This window comes from Camelus ferus, chromosome 6, assembly GCF_009834535.1.
Source record: "Camelus ferus isolate YT-003-E chromosome 6, BCGSAC_Cfer_1.0, whole genome shotgun sequence".
Lineage (NCBI taxonomy): Eukaryota > Metazoa > Chordata > Mammalia > Artiodactyla > Camelidae > Camelus > Camelus ferus.
In genome coordinates, this window is record NC_045701.1 from 89,727,970 (window position 1) to 89,748,939 (window position 20,970).

At 46.9% G+C, this 20,970-nt stretch overlaps 1 protein-coding gene across 1 annotated transcript in view; it reads left to right on the forward strand.

The window, feature by feature from the left end:
- YY1 (YY1 transcription factor) overlaps positions 1–15,018 on the forward strand; it is a 29,791-nt gene extending 14,773 nt beyond the window's left edge. The window contains exons 3-5 of the mRNA XM_032482627.1: positions 7,493–7,553; positions 9,228–9,386; positions 10,129–15,018. Coding sequence (XP_032338518.1) covers positions 7,493–7,553; positions 9,228–9,386; positions 10,129–10,311 — 403 coding nt within the window. The 3' untranslated portion in view covers positions 10,312–15,018. The remainder of the gene's footprint in view (positions 1–7,492; positions 7,554–9,227; positions 9,387–10,128) is intronic.
- Positions 15,019–20,970: the final 5,952 nt, after the last annotated feature.

A 20,970-nucleotide genomic window follows, 5' to 3' on the forward strand; every position in this document is an offset into this window, starting at 1 on the left:
CTAAACAAAGGACAGGACTGCATCAGTTCCGATTTCAGGGTGTCGTTAGTTAGACTCCCAGTGTTTTGTTAATTTAAGCCAGCATGACAGGAAGAGGTCAGATATTTATGGCTGGGACCCCTGTGACTGCCTGTCCAAGGTGCACGGAGGAAGATCTGAATCCATGGGATGTTTGTTTTGCCTGAAACTGGCTGAGTTCCTGTAGAAACTTTGCCCCCCCCCATGTTATTTTCCAGTACTGTTTGGTAGTTTTTATAAAGACTAGAGAAAACCCACATAGTTGTAAAGTTTTAAGTATAATGAAGTGAACTATTAAAATTTAGAGCTACTCCTCTTCCCCTGGCTGAGGTTGAATGGAGCCTGGAATAGCCCAGGAGATTGAGGCAAGGACAGGATCAGTAAGAAAGAAATGCTTGTGTTCCTGTTCTAACAGGATGGGGTGGGGGTCTTTTTGTTTTTTTGTTTGTTTGTTTTTTGTTTTGTCCTTTCTCTTGAGAGCAGAGCAGAGCAGAGTAGGAGAGAGCTGGAGACCCTGGGGTGTCTTGGTTTCTCCCGGCCCTGCCAAAAACAAGGTGGACAGCCTCCTACCACTTGGAGCCTGTTTCCCCACATGCCATGTGGGTGTGAGAATCCCATTGTGCTTTGATAAATGGATTTTTTCTCCTTTTCACTGAAACCGTAGTTATAGGGAATATACACATTAATTTATTTCTAAATTATCATGGTTTTTAAAAAGTTTAGGCTCTTTTTTTTTTTTTTTTTTGTTAATGGCACTGTGTTCCAGCTTTTATTGCTATTAAAATGTTAAATGCAGGTATGTGAATCGAATATTAACTGCCCTCCTCCCCTCCCCCCAAGAAATACAAATAAAAATGGAATCTGCAGGATGCATAGTCAGTAGTGAGGTTAGAGGTTTTGGACAGGTTGAGCCAAATATGCCTGTGTTTAATGTCATGAGTTCCTAAAGATAGTCACATCTTCCTTGTGGTACTCAGATTTTGTCGGGGCTATAGGCTGCTACTCCAGGGATAGATATGGGACACAGAAGTCAAGGAACCCTTTGTAGAACAGCATAAGCACAGAATACACATTCAATATATTCAGAGGACAAAAGGAGTCAAGTTTGGCTGTGAATTGGGGCACTTTAAGTAAATGTAAACCAGATCATTAAAGTCTATGAAAACTGGGCCAAGATACGGGCTTTTTAGTATGCAGTGGATAACTGGTGAAGGTTTTTGAGCAGTAGAGAAGGGGGCTGGATGATCAGAGATTTAACTTGGGAGAATTACTTTGCGGCTGTATCTAGGCTGGATGGATGCAGGTACAAGCATGAAGTGGGAGAGACCAGGTGAACTAGAGCTCATGAAGGCCTGAGCCAGAATAGTAGCAGTCAGACCATGAAGAAATAGGTATGACAGATGACAGGAGACAAAGGAGACCGACTGAGAGGCAGATCGGCTGTATTGGGTGGGGGGGAGCAGTGCAAGAGGAGGAATCAAAATGCATGTTAAAAGCTTCACTCCTTAGGTGACAGGAAAGTGAGAGGGTGCTGGTTTGGGGTTCAGGGGAGGCAGTGTTTGGTTTTAGATGCTAATGAAATATCTGTGTGGGACTTGAGGTGGATTCCGGAAGTAAGTTGGGGCTAGAGTCGTTTGAGGAGGGATGGATAAGAGCATGAAAGTGCCGGGTAAGTAAGCCCTTGGGAAGCGGTGCGGGTTGGAGGGAAAAGAATAAAGTCCTGGGAAGGTCCTTGTACTAGAAACAGTGACAGCCAAAGGATCATTCAGACAGGTTAGGAGAAGACAGTGTTGTGGAAACCAGTGGAGTTTCCAGAAGGGCTAAGGGAGGGAAGAATAAAATTCCTCTAAATTATATATTGTGAAGTAATTGCAGTGGAGGAGCAGAGGGCTGAAGGGTGAGGTTGTGCAGAGAGAGGAACCTGTGGGAAGTGAGTGAGCAAGCAGCAGAAGTAATTAGGTGTTGGGGACCCTTGGCATTGTTTACCCTTCCTGGAGAATTGGGGCCGCTTGAGAATTGGGATCTTAAAGCTTGCCCCAGCCCTCCAAGCATCTGAACAGAAAATCCAGGATGTTTCGGCTCTAAACACAGGAGGCACATGTAGCTGTTTGGAATAGAAGCTTCTGCAACCAAGTGGCCTTTCCTCACTGCATCAGGCTGCCTGGGACCTTACTCCTTAGGAAAGGGCCACCTCCCAGGAACAGGGACCCAGGGCCAGATAGCCATCTATTTGTGATAGGCACACATTTCAAAACAATAAGGGTAAAGAACCTAAAAGCTTCCAGGGAGAAAAGTTAGATCACCTACAAAAGAATGATAATTAGGCCTGAATGAGAATTTTCTTCAACAGTGATAGATAATTAGAAGACAATGGAACAATATTTTGAGATTTCTGAGGAAAAATTACTATAAACACGGAATTATTGATCCAGCAAAGCTATCAATCCAACACAAAGGCAAAAGAATGACAGTTTTAGACGCCTAAGGATTCATTTTACGTTGCGTGCACCTTTTCTGAAGAGGTTACTTGAGGATATACTCCAGTAAAATAAGGATGAACATCAAAAGGAAGACATCCTAAAGAATACAGTGAGAAGAAACCAAGAATACAGTTGTGTAACAGGCTGGAAAACATGTTCAGTTTAGAATAGGAAGTCAGTGGCTTGTAAGAATTTCTTGAAGAAAAGTTCATTTCATTCATTAGTGGATAGAATGACTAAGAAGCCAGATCTTGGTGGTATGGGAAAGAGTCTTCTAAAAAAGAAGATAATCAGAAGCTCCATGATAGGGGTGGCAGAGCAAAGAAAACAATGGGGCATAATTTTGACTATTTAAAAAGAGAAAACTCATTTGATGTGAGTCTGGGAAAATTCTCTTCCTTGGTACTGAAGCTGCTATATTGGACTTGCAAAGCAGGAAATCGGATTTTAGCACACAGTTAAATTCTGTAGTAAGCAATACTTATATAATCATCTGAGTATAGTGTGTGTTTATCTTCTTTTATAATCAACCTGTTAAGGATTTCATTTTGTACACAGAATGGGATGAAATCTTGCTCGTCTGTATACAAAATAAAGGTGTAGGGTTTGGGCTCATCCCTGTGTTCCACAGTATCTCTTGAAAAGATGAAGTAAAACTAAGTAAATCTCTAATTGGGCAGTGGTGGTGGTGAGAAACACTTGAGCCTGGAATGCCCTATTCTGTTAGGTCTTCATATTTGACAGTGTAATAGCTGTGACTAGAATTTTCCAGAGGCCCCAGAAATGGTGGCTGGGACTCTTAGAGCTGGAGACAAAGAACCACCAAGTTTCAAACTGTTGGGAGCCAGACCCCATCTTTGCTTATAAAAATGCACAGAACTTGTTCTGCTGGCCTCCGTTCTCATTCCCTTCACCCTGTGACTCAGTTCTTGACTTAAGGTGGCGTGTTTGCTGCTTTTCCCTCTCCTCCCTATAGCGGAGTGGTGAGGTTTTGGACTGGACTTGAAACTGTCCAAAGAATGTTCTGGTTCCTGCCACACTGAGCCTAGACTGCTTAGTAAATCACTTTATGTATGGATAAGTATAAGAAATAATAACTTAGGGGAGTGGGTATTGCTCAGTAGTAGAGCACATGCTTAACATGCATGAGGTCCAGGGTTCAATTCCCAGTACCTCCATTAAAAAAATAATGACTTGAAAGTCATGGTATTGGAGAGGTGGGACTACAGTGACTTTGTTCTTTCCTGAAATGTCTTTTTAGTAAATACTTCTGGGATTGGTCAGTGGGTGAGACCTGGAGAATTCTGTTTCCTGATGAAATTGACAAGCTTTGTGAATTTTTTGCATAACCCCTTGGAAACCTTTGGTCCAGAAAGATCAGAGTAACAAGTGGCTACGTCAGTCCCAAGTTGGTGGTGGCTTTTGCTGCTGCTGTTGTTGACTGCCCACCCTGAGACTTTCACTGGGTTAATGTAGAGGTGGAGTGTGACAGTGGAACCGAAAGCACCTTCCAGCTCTGTAACGCCGTCACATGGGTATACACGGTCTAAGAGAGAAGCCGCTTAACAGACGTGCCCCGTTGCTTTCACACAACACTCTGCACACAGAAGGGAAGTGACTTATGCTTGCTGTGTTACACAGGAACTTCTTCTGTCCTGTCAGCACAGGTCAGAGTTGGTGGTTCCAGTCTGATCAACTAAACTGGTTTTGCAGAGAAAAGGCTTATTTTCATTCAAAAATCACTTCTTTAGAAATGTTTGATCTTGGCTTCTGGGACATTTGCAGATATCACTTAGTTGGAACTTCTGGTTTATATAATAATACCCTGCTGAAAATTGTCCAGGAAGTTCCTGCAGTTTTTGGTCCTGGTGTCCAACGTTTACAACGTTGTTCCTTCCATGTGTGCAGGTGTAACATCAATAGTCATGTCCTAGGGAACAGATTCTGTTTTTAATTGAACAGGAAACTTCTCTTGCTGGGTACCTGGCTCCTCCATATAATTTCTCATACATTGAGGGGGCCTTTCCGCTTTGCATGTGCTGTTCTTTCTCCAGGCTCTCAGTTTTTCAGTTGAAAAGGGTGGTTTGGAGCCACCAGTACCTTCTGGGTTATTAAATACAGCTGGCATTTTTTAAAGGAATGAGGTTATTTTTGGCTAGGCCCATTTAGCACATAGCTGGTGATAATAATAGCTATGATTTTTCAAGAGCTTAACGTATATCATCTCTTTATCTTGATAGCTCTCAATAGGTAGCATTATACCTTTTTACACAATAAGAAACTGAGGCTGAGAAGTTAAGTGGTTTGCTCAAGGTCATGCAGCTAGCAGAGGTCAGCACCGAGCCACACGTCTCATTCCGTCTCATTCATGGTGCTTGTGCTGTCGTCGTCTCCGGTTCCAAAGAGCTTTGTCAAGTTCCACAGTCAATGAGAAACTCAAATCTTGGTTCCTTCTGTCTGACTGGTTTGGGTGGGTCAAGAAGATATTCTAACTAGGAGTATATGATTTTAGTCTATTTAAAAAATTACTTTCTTTTAAGGATTTCAAATACATATTTTTTATTTTGCAGGCTATATATCAATGGTTGCCATGAAGATTTTAATCTTAGTCTTTGCTCAATCTAAGCATACATTTTTGGAAAGTGACATTTACAGTGTTTGCATTCGAATATAATGCATAAGGTACCCACATACACTGGCTCGCTTGCCACTCTGAAGTGCAGAAGAGTGGCTCAGCAAGGAGCTTAAGAGTGGCTGCAATTAAGTACCTCTACCTTCTCCTTGAGCCCAAGGGTGTTTGCCCAGATGCATTTTAAACTCTCATCCTGAAATTAATTATATTGCTAACTTCCAGCTCATGTAAATTAAGTTCCTAGGAATGAATTTAAGAAATTTGTGAGGTTGGGGGACCCTCCTAGGTAACTGGGCCACACCTAACCTCCTGGCACAGGCACTTCACCGCTGTTGACCGTGGAACAGGGAAGAGATTCTGTGCGACATATTTGTCAACCCAGTGAAAGTTTTTAAAGTTGGAGTTTTTTGGTTTTGTGATAATTTGCATACAGTAAAATTCACCCTCTTTTAAGGGAGTATCATTCTGTGAATTTGGACAAAGACAGTCATGTAGCTATCTTCCCGGCCAAGACAGAGCATTTGAGTGGAATCATCAAAGAGTAATAAACATCTTATTTGGGAAGGTTGAAGCTTGGTTTTTTGTTTTTTGTTTTTTGTTTTTGTTTTTAATTGAAGTACAGTCAGTTTACAATGTTGTGTCAGTTTCTGGTGTACAGCATGCTTCAGTCATACATATACATATGTATATTCCTCATCGTATTCTTTTACATTATAGATTGCTACAAGATATTGAATGTAGTTCCCTGAAGCTTGGTTCTTAATATACTCATTAATATTTTATTATTTACATTTGATTGGAGTGGAACCCTTTCATATGAAGGACTATTAGTTTTCAACCTCCAGGTGGCGCAGTGGCACCAAATTTTTGTCCTACCTAGTTTTGTGACTCAGACCCAAACTCCAGGATTTAATGGTATTTAAGATAACAAAGGCTAGTTCAGAGCCCTGTACACAGTAGGCACTTAGAAAATACTTGCTAACTGATGTGTTAATCTTACAAGTACATGTACAAGAAAGAACAAGTATCTGCAGGGTGGAACGGGGGAGGATACCAGACTGAAATGTTCTCCTAGAATTCCAGGTAGGAAATATGTACAGTCTTGAACAAACTCCTTAGAGATAAGTTATAGCTACGAGGTAACTTGTTTCCCCTCTGCTCTTCCAGGGCATGGAAAATTTAACCAGATGATTTCATGGGTTCGTGTTTTATAAAATAAGAAGCATCAGGGAATCCTTTTCCCAGATCGAGGGTGGAGGAGGATATTGTTAGAGCCTGTGCTGACTTAGCAGTGGAAATATTTCATAGTAAAAAAGTTGTGGTAAATTAGCTTACCGTTAAGGAAGCATCAGCTTAATTTATTAAACATGCATTCTTCACAAAGGAGTGTGAGATGGTGCAAAACTAGGGACAAGAACATTGGTTTTGGAGATTTAAACCTTTTTCTAGTTTTTCTAGGAACTCTTTAATTTCTCACCCCTCTACCACACACAGATCTATAGGGAGTTTTGGAGAGAAAGTTTTGACAAAAGACCAAAGGTTGGTTCAGTGGAAATAGCAGGTAGGTAAGTTACAGTTAATCAGCAAGCTCTCTGGATAGTGATTCCACTCAGGGCTCTACCTGGCTGCCCAAGTGGAAACCGTAATCTCCCTCCCACCACCACCACCGAAACTAATAGTGCGATAGAAATTAAACAGTGTGAATGAGTTTGAGGTGATCCCACCTGTCTACCATCCCTTGGGGCTCCTGCCCAGAGTAACCAGTCCTTAGTTTGTTACGTTTCCTTCTAGGGCTATTATACATGTATAGTTCTCTGTCTAAAAGGATTGCTCTGTACCCTTTAAAAAAATGACCTATCATAAAGATCATTTCTGTCAGTATGAGATGAGACTCCCCTCCCCCTTTTTAAGACTCTCCCATATCTTCCTTCCTTTTTATAAGGCACTTTTATTAGCCTAGCAGCTGCTTTTGGATACCTCGTTTTGCTCCCATTAAGAGTTCATGTGTGGTTTTGGGGTTGTTGGTCTCGTGGCATTTTTTAGAGAGTTTAGAGGAAAGAGTGAAATCACAGTTCACAGTGCCATCCTGAGCTGTCCCAGCTTACTAGCTGTGACACTGTGGGCAACAGCTGGTCGGGCTCGTTCGTGAGTCCTGCTCTGTAGGTGGGACAGTGCTTCACGGTCACAGGTCGCAGCCACGTGAGCTTTCTCATCCCTTCCCCTTCACAGAAGTGTATTGTAATCTTAGTTTCTGTGCCTCTAGGGAAAACATGTTAGGGACTTACATGATTATGCCAGATGAGTCTACCCACTCCTACAAATCTCTCTTTCTCTCTCTCTTTTTTCCCCCCCCTTTGGTAAGAATGAAGCCAAGAAAAATTAAAGAAGATGATGCTCCAAGAACAATAGCTTGCCCTCATAAAGTAAGTAATGCTAGGGGGAAAGTGTTCATTACTGTGAATGAAGTTTTAGAGAGATTGTAATAAGAAATCGCACTTTTATTTCTGTCTTCATAATTGAGATTAAACAAGGAACTATAAACTGGTTTCTAAATTCAGGAGAGTATATTCTGTGATGTAAGTTTTGTTCCATAAAGACCACTTAAATACTATTAAATGGGGTCACCTTAGGACACCAATGTTTTTATTATCACTGTATACAGAATATACCGTGGTAGGATTTTATTTCTTGTTTCTGGATCATTAACAAGTCAGTCTTAAGACATTGGGTTGTGTCTCACCCATGGACCTTTGTGGGACTGTGGGCTGCTTATGGAACTCTGGAAATGATTCTGGATGTTGCTAAAGTAAGCCTAACAAGACTATCATTTCCTTCGTGATTTTCCTTAATTTACCGTTGATTATGTGTTGGGGGGGACACTTAATTGTTTTCAAATGTGGTTATTTTTAGTCAAAAAAGTAAAACAGTAGCCTAAAAAGTACTTTGAGGCATTGGTTGGGTCTGCTTCAGATTTTTATTGGAGGTAAAACTAATGGGAAAATTAAGTAATCACGAAGGTAGTACAGAAAAACAAAGCGGGAGGTTTTTTTAATGGAATAAAAAATTTAAAAAAAAACAATTGGAGAAGGATAAGTTTAGTTTCATGGTGTCGCCTCTGGTGACTGTACCCACAAATTCTTTCTTTTTAATGTTCTTAATGTGGAGATTTTGAAATGTTAAAAGGATTTCTGTTGAGGCCAAGTACTAAATAAACATTTGAAAACAGTTATACCTTAAGTGCTCATCATCTCTCTAGCTTCTCTGTGTACTTCTTTTCCATTAGATTTTTTTTTAATTCCATTTTCTAAATGGAAACAGCCTAGGGGCCAAGGTGTAAAAACTGTGGCTCCCCCCGCTTTGCCCGTGAAATTGTCTGTCGTTCTGTCCGGTCATGTCCCCCTTCACCCCATTATTGGGCAACAACTGCAGAAGAAATGGTGAAGGACATGCTTCTCCCAACGCTGCTCACCCGTCTGCCTTCCCCACCCTATTCTGCTGTCATTTTGCCTGCTTCTTTTCCTAGTGTCTCACAAAATAAATTTCTTCTGTAGTTGCCATTCCTTGGACACCCTCTTGCTTCTTTCTCTGTCAAGAAGGGGAAAGAGGCAAAGAGAGAAGAGGGAACAGTAGGCGATGGAGAATGACAGCCCATTCTTGCAGCACAGAATGTGGGGCCCACCAAAGGTAGTGGTGGACGGCCGTCATTTTAACTCCGTTTATCTATCAGTGCTTCTGTTACTTCATTTGGGGGACACAGTTGGGTGAGGCAGCTATGGTGTAGCTGGAAGCCAGGGTGTTGGGTTCTACTCCCAGTGTGGCTTCTACTAGTCGTGTGACCTTGGGCAAGTCTACTTAAAGACATCTCTAAGCCTCAGTTTCCTCGTCTGTAAAACAAGAGTTTGCATTAAATGATAAGGCCTCTTTCAGCTGTCTGGTTTTTTTTGTCTTAAATAATTCTAGTGTACTGTGAACTAAAATTTAAATGGGAAGGTGGGGGAGGGTGTTTTGTTTCAACGTCTCAGTGAGGGCTGTTAAGTGCTTGAATCGTTTGTTACAGTTTGCAGCGTGAACCACTAAGCTTCTCTCTCTGTTTGAAGGGCTGCACAAAGATGTTCAGGGATAACTCTGCCATGAGAAAACATCTGCACACCCACGGCCCCAGAGTCCACGTCTGTGCAGAATGTGGCAAAGCTTTTGTTGAGAGCTCAAAACTAAAGCGACATCAGCTGGTTCATACTGGAGAGAAGCCCTTTCAGGTAGAGCCCGTCCCTTCTCCCCTCCCCACTCCCCTGTAAGTGTAGACAAAGGGACAGTGAAGCTGGAGACACCGCCGGAGGGTCAGGGTCTTAGTGCTTCTGAGTGAGAAGCGGAAACAGTGTCCTGACTGTCCTGACGGGGCCCCTGGCTCCTGACTTCCCCATGTGTGGTCCGAGTGGTGCTAGAGACGGGGGGCATCGAGGTATTTACGGGGCATACTCTACATCAGGAGAAACACAGGATTGCTCAAGAGCAAACCTGAGACAATTTCTAGTGCATTCACTATGGGGCTGAAGCAGTTTATTTGCTGTAGCTGATTTATTTTTTGTAGTATATTGAACTATTAATTGACCTAATGTTTTTTTGGTTTTTTGTTTTGTTTTGGTTTTTTTGATATTTGACACCAGAAACCTTCCTAACAATTTGTATTTTATTTGAAATATTTACACAGATGTTAGGGCCCTAACATGATATTTAGGAAGATTCTTGCTCTTTTGCTGAATATTTCTCTTATGTTGTGTTTAAACAACTCAACGAAGGCTATTCAAGGGTTTTAGGAGTTGATCACGTGGAAAAATCAGTGCTCTCTGCCCCCTAATTCTAGAATGTGTCTAGAAAATTGCCCCTGGGGTGGGGAGGCGGCGTTAGAAGAACTAGGCTGTTCTCCCCCAGAGGTGAGCTGCTCCCTCTCCCAGGCCTGGTCCGAGTCTGAGCGGATTCTCTCTGGTCTCTCCTCGACAGTGCACGTTCGAAGGCTGCGGGAAACGCTTTTCACTGGACTTCAATTTGCGCACACATGTGCGAATCCATACCGGAGACAGGCCCTATGTGTGCCCCTTCGACGGTTGTAATAAGAAGTTTGCTCAGTCGACTAACCTGAAATCTCACATCTTAACACATGCTAAGGCCAAAAACAACCAGTGAGAAGAAGAGAGAAGACCCTTCTCCGCCTTGGGAAGCCTCTTCCAGGAGTATGATTGGGAATAAATATGCCTCTCCTTTGTATATTGTTTCTAGGAAAGAATTTTAAAAATGAATCCTACATACCCAAGGGACATGTTTTGATAAAGTAGTAAAAATTAAAAAAAAAAACTTTAATAAGATGACATTGCTAAGATGCTCTATCTTGCTCTGTAATCTCGTTTCAAAAACACGGTGTTTTTGTAAAGTGTGGTCCCAACAGGAGGACAATTCATGAACTTCGCATCAAAAGACAATTCTTTATACAACAGTGCTAAAAATGGGACTTCTTTTCACATTCTTATAAATATGAAGCTCACCTGTTGCTTACAATTTTTTTAATTTTGTATTTTCCAAGTGTGCATATTGTACACTTTTTGGGGATATGCTTAGTAATGCAATGTGTGATTTTTCTGGAGGTTGATAACTTTGCTTGCAGTAGATTTTCTTTAAAAGAATGGGCAGTTACATGCATACTTCAAAAGTATTTTCCTGTAAAAAAAAAAGTTATATAGGTTTTGTTTGCTATCTTAATTTTGGTTGTATTCTTTGATGTTAACACATTTTGTATAATTGTATCGTATAGCTGTATTGAATCATGTAGTATCAAATATTAGATGTGATTTAATAGTGTTAATCAATTTAAACCCATTTTAGTCACTTTTTTTTTCCTGAAAAATACTGCCAGATGCTGATGTTCCGTGTAATTTCTTTGCCTGTTCAGTTACAGAACGTGGTGCTCAGTCGTAGAATGTATTGTACCTTTTACCACCTGATGTGTACATCCCGTGTAACAGAAAGGGCAACAATAAAATAGCAGTCCTACAGAAAGAATATGGCAGAAGAAGAGCTGTAAGCACAGTCTTATTTCCTTTTGTTGTCCAGAATAATTATAATTCTTGAGCCTCCCAGAAATTGGAAGCTAAATAAAGCAACTCAAGTTTCCTTTATTTTGCACTCAATTACAGTGACTTGTGATTAAAGCGATGATGCATGGATATTTTAATACTTCCTATGTGTACTGAGTTCTGAAAGAGAGTAGGTAACAGGCATCCCGAGTTAAGGAACTACCTCAGAGTACCCCAAACCGGGCCCATCGGAGATAGGATTTTGATTTTAGCTCCCCCAGCAAACATGTGAGTGAAGCAGTTGTGCCCTGGCCTGTGTGTGTTTTCAAGGTAAGGTGTTAACTGGCAGGCGTGCGAGCTAAGGGGAGCCCAGGCCTTTCTGTGGCTCGGGCTGCCTTCAAGGCAGCTCCCTCAGGTCCTGGCTTGTCTAACAGGATATGCTTATGGTTATTGGCTATTTAGTTTGAGAGCCTTGGTTTCTCCGTCTAGTGGAATCTTTAAATGCTAGCACATTGCAGCAATTGGGCGCCAGTAGCTTGCTTTTGTGCTTCTAAGTGGATACTGAGTGCAGATTGGCAAGGTGATTAGGTTATAAAGAAAATTGTACTCAGTGAGTACTTTACCTCTCACATCGTGACCTCTTAAATGTACAATTATAATTTTTGGATTTTACTTAGAGTCAAATAACAGACTCATGAGACTATTTTATAAGCTGCCATGATACAGCAAAATCCCATTTATTCAAAATGCAGACATACTGTGTGTCTTTGTGCTGTATGCTTGACTTTGCAAAGTAATTGACAAACTAGCTAATATCAGAGATTCATTTATAAGATGTCCAGGACACTGTCAGGTCAAAAAGCCCTATCTCTTACAGCTTCTCCATCGGTCCTGTACAGGAGGATTGGTGACCTAGTAACAGTGACCCTGTGGCTCTCCGGAATTTTGAAGTGCCTTCTGAATCATAAATGAAAATTTTAACTTGAGACACTTTTTGTTTTATTTGTTCAGAATCTGTTATCCATTGAGTAGTTTGATGGAACTGAGTTAAATCAGAAGACCCGAGGTGTTGTCTGGATAAGCCAGGCTTTGCTGTATCTGGTAGTCAGGAGAGAGGTAAGCCCACGGTGGAGGTCCCCTTCAGAATGGAGTGCCCTAGTGCGGACGTGTGGTTCTTTGACTAGACCTGGGGCAGAGGCCTCCACTGATGCCTGTGGTGTGAGTGCCCACCCTTCCCGCCCCACCATCAGGTGAGCAGTCCCTCAGTGGCTGTATTACCAGTCTGGGCCGCATCACCCTGGCCCAGCGCTGTGCTGCCCTGGAGCCTGGCCCTGGCGCTGTCCTCAGGACCACTGCCCGGGACCCACAGCAATCAGATTTATGCCATGGGAAGGTCTCCCTGGCAGCCTGGAGAGCCATGCCGTGACCGACAGAAGCCAGGCTCCTGAGTGGGAGGTCCCTCTGTGCCTTGACCCTAGGGGGACGCCTTTGGTCATCTCTTCTGTCCCCTTCTCTCTGAGTGCAATAGTCATCACTCCCCTTGACTCTCCCTCTGTTCACGTGTCTTCTCTCAATCTGCAGAGTTAATTTCTGAAAGGAATTTAATTGGTGTCTGAAGAAAATTTCATGTCAAGTTCCTCGCTGATACAGCACTCTCAGCTCACAGCAGTAGTGTAGGAGGCTGACAAGTGAGCGACAGCTTAGAGTAGAGGTAGTTCTCGTTGGGTGTAACTTAAACCCATTTTGCTTGTGGTTAGAATTTATAATTTTGCTAAAGAAGTAATTCACTAAAATTTAAAATGGTGTTCTAACAGTGAGTCAATTGTCTTGAGGATTAATCTGATTTATAAGTAATACTGATAGACATATTTTCTTACATCTGAGCTGAAATAAATGCATGTTTCTAGCATATGTAATATAAAAACTCCAGAGGATGAGTTTACATTTAATGAGATGTTGTTTTCTATTTTTGGATTTATTATTTTTCCCCCTTTTGGTAGTTGGGGGCTTAGGGGGAAGCATAATATTTGTATAAAGAACTGTCACTCCAGAGTGACATTTATTTTCCAGGTGACATTGAACTCACTGTTGGTTTCATATGGTGTTTGTGTGTGCTCTGCCTAGATTCAAGGCCTGAGGATTTGAGGAAAATCAAGATGTTTCCCCCTATTTGGTTTTCATGTACATTCTTAAATGTCAGTTGCTTTGCTGAATTTGAGTAAAGTAAGACCCTTTGAATAGCCAAGCCAAGTTCTAGTTCATTTCTTCCCAAATAGATGAAAGTCCTTCATTCAACAAGAAGCCTGAAGAGACAGGCGGTTCTGCCTAGCAGTTGCTGGGGTGCGTTAAGCGGGCAGAACTCCTCTGCTGTACTGTATCCCAGGGTCTGTGTCTGTGGCACAGGAAGACCTGGCCCTCCAAACGCTGAGTTGGAAATCTGGTACTCCACCCGCCACTGCAGACAGAAAATGGATCACTTCTTGTGTCTTGACTCCTGATTTGGGATAAACATGGCTTAGGAAGGCCATGTTATTAGTCCCTAATTCCTATTTTCTTGACATCTGACCGCCAGTCCCAGAGGTCATAACAGTGGTGAGGGCTATGTCGGTTCCCAGGCATCCAGGCTTCCTGCCGGCTGGCTGTCAATCCCTGACCTCCGAGGGCCCTTGTCTGAATTGAGAGCCCTCTGTCCTGGCCCCTGTTGGCGCCAGTGCAAGTGCAGTGCCTTTCAGCTCAGGCCCAGCAGGTTCCGGTAGGGGCCTTGCACCCAAACTTTTACCCCAAAACAGAGGAAGAGGCCCAGGCCCAAACTGCTTCTTCACAGCTCCGTCATGCACTCCACGGTCTGCTCTTCCACTTCGTGGAAGGTCCTCAGGGCCGCGGGCAGGAGTGTTTGACTGAATGACTTCTCCCAACTTAACTGACCTTGATGGGCTTTGACTGTTACTGCCCAGATTGTGCTGAGGCTCCCTGGTTGCCTGAAGGCAGTGTGAGGGTGGGGCCTTGGCGAGTGGGCGTGCATGTGGCAAAAGGCCCTGGGTGTCCTCCCCAGGCCTGAGTGGGCTGCAGGGTGCCCGAGAGGATGGTCTTTGAAGCTGGGGCTGGATTGAGACTTGATGGGAGGGGAAGGTGGCATGCTGTTGACACACTTCGTCCTTATCTGCTCCCCTTATAAAAACGGGAAATGTTGCCAGCATTCTGGGAGTCTGCAGAGGAGGGTGAGTGTGGCGGCATCACGTTCATCTAAAGCACGATGATTGCTTTTCCACAGAGTGGCAAGTTTGATCAAACTGCTTTTCATTAAAGACACTCAGATGCCATAAGAAACAGCATTGCGGTGTCACAAGGAGGGGCCCGTTGCTGTGCTGTGTTCTGTTCGCTGCTCTATCTGGGGGCCACGTAATGTCAGCATACATCACGGAGTGGGACAGGGCATCCGTACCAGACGGTAACCTTTTTCCTACAACATCCATAATTGGTATGAGGCTCTCTTATCTACAGATGGTGATTGGTCAAACTATATTCATAGAACAATTCTGGTTTTATTCACTTTCTGGTAACTTCTGTAGGCCCTGGCTCAAGGACTTAGCATTGCGGTTCATGTACATCCTTTTCTTCAATGTTCTTTGCCATTTCTGGAATTGTCCTTGGTTTTTCCTTAGCTCATAGGTCATAGATGCAGAAATATTATAGTATTTAAGGCATTCGCATCAAGCATCAGATGGCTTTGCATCCAGAAAAACATTTAACAATAACTCAGTTTGAAGCACCAAGCATGTGTAACATGGCTCTATAAAATATAATAAACGCATAATGTTGTTAAGCTTTTTAATGCCTGTGGTTCTTGTTTTGTTCCTCAATTCTCTAAGCTGCCTCTTCTCCTGAGTTTCATTACATAGTATACTTGGCTGTAAGCTCCTGCTTGGTCTGCAGGCTGCCTGGACTGCCCAGGGCAGATCTTCATGGGTTTCCTTCTGGCACAGGGAGGGACACTCCCAGAGTTCAGTCTCACCAGCGAGAAATGCTTCCTTAACATAACCTCAGTTCCAAGATGGACTAATGGGCCAGGAGGAGTTTTAATGAGAACCTCACCCACTTTGCAGGAAGCACAGCCAAGTGAAATTCTCATGCAGTTGGGCCCATGATCCTCAGTGTTTGTTCTGGGAGCTCTTGTGCCAAAAAGAAAAACTTACTAACTGGAATAGTCTCTTTAAAACTGGATGAAATATACTGAGAGCTAGATAGGATTTGGCCAAAAGCAAAACTCAGAGAACAAACTGCTTCCCCCCCAGCCCTACCACTCCTCTCCCCAGCCAGGCCCTGGTGACTGATGTGCTGCAGAAGGTTTATTATTTCTCTCCTTTAAGTCATGTGACTTTACCTCCTCTTGGCTACTGATGGAGGGGGCTGCTGACAATGATGCTGAGGTGGCACGTCCAGGCCCTCATGAGGCCCAGAACTGCTGAGTGAAGGTCCGAGGTAGAGCTGAGCTGAGGAGCTACCTTTTGTCAAAAATAGTGTGTGCAAAAAAAAAAAAAATAGTGTGTGCATCTTCACATCTGAGATGGGAAGGAACTGGGGTCACTGAGGGATTGCCTTCTGTGGGCACCTCTAGATAACAGACCGGTGTCCCTCTGTACCTGCCCGTATCTCCACCTGGCTCTAATAAACATTTGTTGAGAACTGAACTGTGCCCGGGACCATGCTAAGCATTGGTGAACACCTGAATTTCAGTTATTCCTCCAAACCGCCCTTGGAGGAATTCCATAGATTACTCTATGTCATGGGGGAGGGTCACTGGTGAAGGTCTGGGCAGCTGCAGTTCACAACCCAGGGCTACCTGGCTTCCATTGCACTCTGCTTGCCATGGGCCCCTCAGCCTGAGTTCATCTCCAGCGCCCTTTCAGAGAAGCCGTGGTCCCTGTTTGTGGCGGGACACCGAGGCCACTCTGGCTCTTAGAACAGGGCATCTCCTGGTCCTGGATCTGGCTCAGGGATCCCCCACCGCCATCAGTTTCCAGCTCTTCGTTCTGGTAGCTACTGGGCCAATCTCCAGGGTGGGAGACTCACCAACCAACCCAGAAGTACAGTGACTCCCCGGTCCCTACCCAAGAAAACCCCAAGCCTCAGCCCTGACCTACTTTTCCAACCTCTCTTCACCTCCTTGGAGTTTTTCATTTCCAAGGCTTCCCTATCCTTGAATTCCCAGATTTTCACTCGACAAATACTGAGCACCACCTAAGTGTGGGGGCTCTGCTTTAGGTGCTAGTGGAAGTGCACTGATGGAACTTCCACTACATCTAGTACACCAGTCGTGAGAAGAACATAAAAGAAATACGGGAAGCGCTAGGAAAGAAAGCAAGGAAGGGGCGGAGGAGAGGGGTAGGGAGTGCAGGTCTCTGAGGAAATGTGCCTGGCGGAAAGGGACCTGGTCCAGGACCCCTCGCATCACCTCCTTGCTTATGGACTAGATCCCTTGACACAGGCGGGACCTGGTGGCCACAAGCCCTCTCCAGCTCTGTCCACCGCTCCCTGGCAGGGCTGCCCGCCCACCATCTCCTCCATCCTCTCCCCCTCGCCCCGGCTCTGCCCGAGCCCTCCCTCCCACGCGGCCTCCTTCCGGGCCTTTCTCCGAGGCCGCCGCCGCCGCCGCCGCCGCCGCCTTGTCAGTTCCGCGTCTCCAGCTCCCGTGGAGCCCGGCCAGCGGGGGGCGCTATTCTCCGGCCGCTCCTGTGGGCGGGGCCGGGACCGAGTCCCAGGCCGGGTACGGGCCAGGTGCCCGCGCGTGCGCGGCATCGGGGTGCCAGGGCACCCTCGAAGACTCCGGGCGGTTTTGGGAGCCCAAATGCGGTGGGGGAGCAGTCCGTGCCCGCCGCGGACACCCTCGGGCCGGCGCGCGGGCCCCAAGAGGCCGAGGAGGGTGGGTTTCATGCTCCAGCGCGGCAGAGCTCCGGACCTGCAGGTGGTCCCCATATCCGCGTGGCGGGAGGGGACATGGAGGGAGGCCTGGGTGGAAAGGCCTTGGCATTAGGCCAAGCAGAAGGGCACATGACCTCGGGCCTCTGGAGCTTAGCTTTCCTCGACAGAAGACGGGAGGCCTGCACACCGTGAGGATGGGCGGAAGGGTAGCCGGGGGCCAAAGGGAGGGGCGGGGCGGGCGTTGGGCTGGCCCCCAGGAGAGGCCCTGAGGGAAGGGGAGGCGTTTGGGTGCCCTTGTAGGGCAGGCTTGAATTGGGGCGGGCGGCAGAAACATTCCAGGAGGAGCTACAGAGCAAGGCTGGGGCTGGGAGGGCTCCTGGGGCGCTCCCAGTCCAGGGAGAAGGGTGTCGCCTGCCCTTGAAGGGTGGGGCAGGGGAGCAGTGGTCCCAGGTGGCCACACCACCCTCACGTCCCGGATGAAGTCAGGCACTGGTATTGGTAGGGAGTGGCAGAGCTTTAGTGAGGGGGGCTGGGAGCCCTCCAGGCCCAGGCTGCTTTGTCTCCCCAACCCTGGTTCCACAGGCCAGGGGTGTGTGTGTGGGGGTTCTCCTCTTCATCCCTTTTCTACCCCCTCCCATCTCCTCTCTTCTGCAGTCACCCCATTCTAATGCTGGGTCACCTGCTCCCCACCACCTGGTGACGTTAGCATCCATCCCAAAGGATGCTTCATCCCCGTCTGGCCTGTCTGTTCCTTGGCCTCTTCCTTCTGATGACGCCACCCCTGCCTGCCACTACCATGGCTGTCCCTATATTGCTCGGTCTTCACCAACACTTGCCCTCTCCAATCTGTCCCCAGGGATCCTGCTCTCTGATTGCCACTCCTGCTTCTCAGCCTGCAGGCTCACAACAGATCACCTGTCGCCATCTGGCCACTCAGCCCCACATCCCGGCTTCACTCTCTCCTGCATCCTTGCCTTCCCTCACCCCTGGCTCACCTGGCAGAACCCACCTGGCCCTGTATCCAGTAGCCTCTGTCCTCCTCCAACCACTCATCTGCTCATCCATTTACTCATGCATTCATCCAACAATATGCTTTCTTCACACCCACTCCCTGCCCAGATGTTGCCCCATGTCTGCTCCCCATCCTGTGCTCCCACTGTGCTCCCAGCATTCACGAGGACATTCAAGCCAGAACTCCCAAAGAGGGTGTCATGGCAGCCTCCTCCTCCTTCCACCCACTCCTCACATCCACTTGGGCATCAGTCCTGCCCACTTTGCTTCCCAAACCTGTCCTGGATGCCCCAGGGCAGCTTACAGTGTCCACCCAACAGGTGAAGGGGCTGCCGAGCCTGAAGAGCCACACAGGGGTGACAGTGGGAGGGAGCTCCAGGGTGGACCCAGCTTGCACCCCAGACAGTCCCTGCCAGCCTTCCAGGCTCCCCAGTCGGCAGTCATTCTTTCACCCAAACTCTATGAAGAACCATCCTCCTGCCTGCGGGACTCCCTCGCAGTGGAAGGGGGGGACCAGCAAACTGATCATTACAGCCCATAAATGCTATTAGCTGTCCTGGGAGAGCTTGGCCGTGGTCCGGGCGGGGGGCACTGGGGAGGGCTTCCAGTTGCGGGGGTGGGGTGTCCCCATGGGCTGAGCCAGCGTAGCTGCTGTGAGGTCAGGGTCAGGAGGCCACAGTGGCGAGGATGTTGTGACTAGGGATCACACAGAGTGGGTCCAGGCCCAGGCCCCTCTCCTCTGTTGCTGGCCCTGCCACTCCAGCCACAGAACTTGGTGAGTTGGCTACTGGGAGCCTGGGGGACCAACCCAGGCTGATCCTGGCCCTTGTGAAGTTGGTGGGGGGTGTGGGTGGCCCGTCCAACACTCAGTCCAGCCTGGGGCAGTAAGTGGGGCCAGGGCCCTCCCCCACCGGTGCTCTCTGCTGCAAAATGGGGGCCACAGTGCTGACTTTGTAGGGCTGTTAAGAACGTTAAAGAGTGGAGAGGGCTGACTTGTCCCTGCGGTCACGAGAACCTGCCACCCACAGGGGTCGTGAAGGCCCCAGCTCTGTGTGGGACCAGGCGCTTTTGATTCATGAGAAATGACTAAACAGTCCTCACTTCCGCAGCGCACGGCTAAAAGTGGAGCGATACGTGCAGATTACCACAGCCCCGGCACAAGGCTGACACACTGTTCAGGAAGTGCCCCACATTTCTCTGATACTATAATAAATGTCGCATTTTAGCAGAGTTTGGGAGGTACATGTGTCAGTTATTTTGAGATCTGTAGAATATCTATCATCCATCTCTACTGGCAGAGATGTATGCCCCCCGAAATACATGGGTTTATTTTAAAACAAACAAATAAGGACTAAACAACTCCGTGAAGGGGAGAGTGTAGCTCAGTGGCAGAGCGCATGCTTAGCACGCACGAGGTCCTGGGTTCAAGTCCTAGCAGAATTCTTGAAAAAAAACAAAACAAAACAAAACAAGAAAAAAACTAAGTGAAAGCGGGCCAGGCTGGGCCAGTGAGGAAAGGATGCACGCTTTATTGACTCCCTGCGCCTGGGGCCCAAAGGGCGAAAAAAAGAAAAGGCGGTCAGTGACCGTGTTTGGCCCAAGGGAGCCCTGGGGAAGGCGGGCTTGCTTTTCCACGGCCGGCCTCCTGGGCTGTGGAAATCGGGGAAACGGTCTGGAGGGTTGACTCAAGGTGTCCCTTGAAGTGCCGCGGGGGCCCACCCTGGTGCGTGCAGCCCACCCGCCTCACACCCTCCGGCCTACAGGCGTGAGCCACAGCCTGTCACTCCCCCGGGCACAACCTGCCAACTCCGTACCATGGCCGGGATGCATTCGGGTGGCAAATGACAGAGAAGCTGGGCCACAGTGTGTGAGCGGCCTTCCTCGGGCCAGGCTGGCTGGCTCAGTGACCCACCAAGGCCACAGGGCCACTGTATCTGAACATGCCTGCAGGTACCCTGTCCCCATTTCATCAGGAAAAGGGGGCAGGGGTAGAGGTCAAGGAATATGCCACAGCTGCGTCCGGCCCTTTTGCAGAGCCCAGCCACTGCCTCCATCTCACTGGCGGGATCTGGACACTCGGCCACCTCTAGCCACGGAGGCCTGGTCTCCCTCTCAGACCGTCCAGCTGTCTCCTCCATGTTCCTCTCCCTAGCCTAGCTAGAGAAATAAGGAACAGTCACCCGAAGAAATGCCACACAACTATTTACAAAAACGTGGCCAGTGTGAACACACTGCTAGGAAAGCTCTGTCGTGGGTTGAACTGAGGTCCTCACCTCAGGTACCGGCGAAGGCAACCTTATCTGGAAATGGTCTTTGCAGGTCTTAATCATTAAGAGGGCTTCCTGGAGTAGGGTGGGCTCTCAAGCCAACGACTGGTGCCCTTATAAAAAGAGGTGAAGAACAGAGACATAGAGGGGAGAAGGACACTGTGAAGATGGAGGCACGTTGGAGAAATGTGCCTACAAGCCAAGGACTGCCGGCCGCCTGATGCCGGGAGAGGCCAGAAAGGTTCTTCCCTGGAAACTTCAGGAGGAACCAACCCTGCTGACAGCTCAGTTTCACACTTCTGGCCCCCAGTACTTAAGAGAATAAATGTCTATTGTTTCTGCCACAGTTTGTGGGACATTGTTCTGGGAACCCTGGGAACCTGCTACAATCTCCCAGATAATCGTCAACTGCAGAAAGCAAAGAACAGCACGGTCAGTCCCTGGGCCAGTCTTTGCGGGAGCCTGGAGGTCCCCACGTGCTGGGACTTGCCCGGGACTTGCTGGCAGGTCCTCCAGCCACTGGAGGGGGTCCTGCTCCGGGAAGGGGGGCACCGGCTGGGAGGGGTGGGGACAAGTTT